The following is a 2,512-nucleotide window of genomic DNA, read 5'->3' as shown; positions in this document are numbered from 1 at the left end:
AAGGTGAGGGAGGCTGGCTGATTACTGTGACTCCCCAGTTAATTCAAGATGAACTATATTTCATGCCCTGTGGGAGAGAACAGTGATGTGACAGGATGCACCACAGGGGACACTGTGATCTCTAGAGCACCCCGTTCAGCCTGCATCAGTATGTCCTCTCAGAGGTACCAGACTGCCCAGAGGAAGCTCCTGCCTGACTCATGTAGAATCACACAGGACCAACAGGGGGCCCTGCTCTATCACCTTCCTGCCTAAGAAGACTCCTGGGAACTTGGGTGATTCTGTATCCAATCTATCAATCCCTCCATTCTGCTGTGGCTACAGATCACCCCCGCCCAGATCTGCCCCACAGGAAGGTCAAAAGGACCCTGGGGAAGGCCTGGAGCAATGTGTCCAGATGGCCACCGTCAGGGTCCCTTGCTCGAACTATGACTTTCAGTTGTGCTCTTGATGAAATAGGCATTAAGTGCCTGAGTCCTTTGTATGCTATCATTTCAGTTCTTATTTCTTATTGGACTTTCTCATTTATGTCACTACTTTATAATTATCTATGGAAATAGATACTGTTTGTGTTTTTAGCTTTCCCCATTCCTTCTTCTTTCTTTGTATGAATATCATTCCTCATCTCAAATTTGATAGATGTGAAATTACCTAATGTTTTTTAAAGTGTCAGGGATGCCTTAGTTTAACTGGAAGATCATGAATATGATTGTTTTTCTCTGATATGAGTTTAGGATCTCAAACATGAAGAGAAAGGAAAAAAGAACATGCATGGTTTATCAAACAACAATTTACAAGTAGTTGCAAAATGAATGGCAGGCATTTTGGTATCTAACCTTGGGCAAACATGAGCCCTGAGCCTAATCTTCCCCTGTTCCTGGAGACTCCTTTTGCTCCTGCAAGTCCTCCTTCTCCAGGTTCCTTCCCCAGCCTTCCAGGACCTTCTGATTCTCAGCAGAACACAATGGGAAATTGAGTTCAAAATGGTCCATGAGACTCACTAGTTCAGAGTGTTGGGTTGATTTCTGATAAAGAGACATCCTTGGTCAGCTCGCCCTGGACTACTGCAGACATGGTCCCTGATTAACGAAGAGAAGAGGGATCCCTGGGTGGCGCAGCGGTTTGGCGCCTGCCTTTGGCTCAGGGCGTGATCCTGGAGACCCGGGATCGAGTCCCACATCGGGCTCCTGGTGCATGGAGCCTGCTTCTCCCTCTGCCTGTGTCTCTGCCTCTCTCTCTCTCTCTGTGACTATCATAAATAAATAAAAATTAAAAAATAATAATAATTAAAAAAAAAAAACGAAGAGAAGAGCACCATCATTACATCTGTCACATAGACTCTGAGATTCCCAGTGTCCTCATGGCTGGAGGAGTGACTGCTAAGATCTCCAAAGAGACAAGGAGCAATGTCCCTGGGGAGGGAAGAAAATGTCCCAGAGAGGGATTAGAGTTGAGGTGATTTAGAGGCTGGGCCAGGAGTTGGAGAATGTATCCATCTCCTCATACAGCTGTCAGGATTCTCAGCGAGGAACTTTGGGATGGACATCACCAGAGTCATAGGTCATTGATTTGGAGAAAGATGTCTTCCTGCCAGTCTGTGTCCCAGGTCACCCTGCAGACATTTGTGTGTGTGAAGTCCCAGCATGGGTCCCTTTCAAGATCTCCCAGGTGACTTTTAGGTGACTGTGGGGCAGGAAGAGAGAGGAAGCTGATTTGCATAAAACACTTGCTTATTCTCATAGGTCTGGAGTCATGAAAAGGTCCTGGAACACCCTTCGCCAGCCAAAGAGCCTGTGGAGCCCACCTCTAGTGAGGATCCCAACCATGGCCTGGACGGTGTTTCTTCTCGGGCTCCTTACTTATGACTCAGGTCACGGAAATGGACTCTGCATCTGTTCGGGCACAGAGAAGCAGGGATTCACGTGATCCTTGTCTCCCAAAATAGCACCTTTCTCTCTTTTTGGTTTTAGGAGCTGATTCTCAGATTGTGGTGACCCAGGAACCATCACTGTCAGTGTCTCCAGGAGGGACACTCACACTCACTTGTGGCCTCAGCTCTGGGTCAGTCACTACAAGTAACTACCCCAGCTGGTACCAGCAGACCCCAGGCCAGGCTCCTAGCACAGTTATCTACAACACAAACAGCCGCCCCTCTGGTGTCCCTGATCACTTCTCTGGATCCGTCTCTGGGAACAAAGCCGCCCTCATCATCACAGGAGCCCAGCCTGAGGACGAGGCTGACGACTACTCTGTTGCAGAACATGTCAGTGGGAGCAGCTTCACTTACCCACAACATCTCAGATAAGGAGGAAGTGAGACAAAAACCCCTGGGTCCTTTTATCTGGTCCTCTCATTGAGAAGCATCTGTGGAGCTTACAGTCAAGTGTATGACAGTGATGCTAAGCACAGTGACAGAGACAGATGAGTGGGTGGGCCACAGTCCTGGGGCCATAGCTCCCAAGCAGGGACACAGGCCCTAAGGTAGTGAATCCCTTTACTGGTGACCTCAGTA

At 48.2% G+C, this 2,512-nt stretch overlaps 1 gene segment (V, D, J or C); it reads left to right on the top strand.

Moving 5' to 3' along the window:
* The first annotated feature begins 1,771 nt into the window (after positions 1 to 1,771).
* On the top strand, positions 1,772 to 2,305 carry LOC119879135. The segment is given in 2 exon segments: positions 1,772 to 1,870; positions 1,971 to 2,305. Coding segments are annotated over 2 exon segments (381 nt in total).
* Positions 2,306 to 2,512: the final 207 nt, after the last annotated feature.

This window comes from Canis lupus, unplaced genomic scaffold, assembly GCF_011100685.1.
Source record: "Canis lupus familiaris isolate Mischka breed German Shepherd unplaced genomic scaffold, alternate assembly UU_Cfam_GSD_1.0 chrUn_S334H494, whole genome shotgun sequence".
Taxonomy (NCBI): Eukaryota; Metazoa; Chordata; class Mammalia; order Carnivora; family Canidae; genus Canis; species Canis lupus.
The sequence above is the reverse complement of the archived record's forward strand: the minus strand, read 5'-3'. Positions and strand labels throughout refer to the sequence as shown.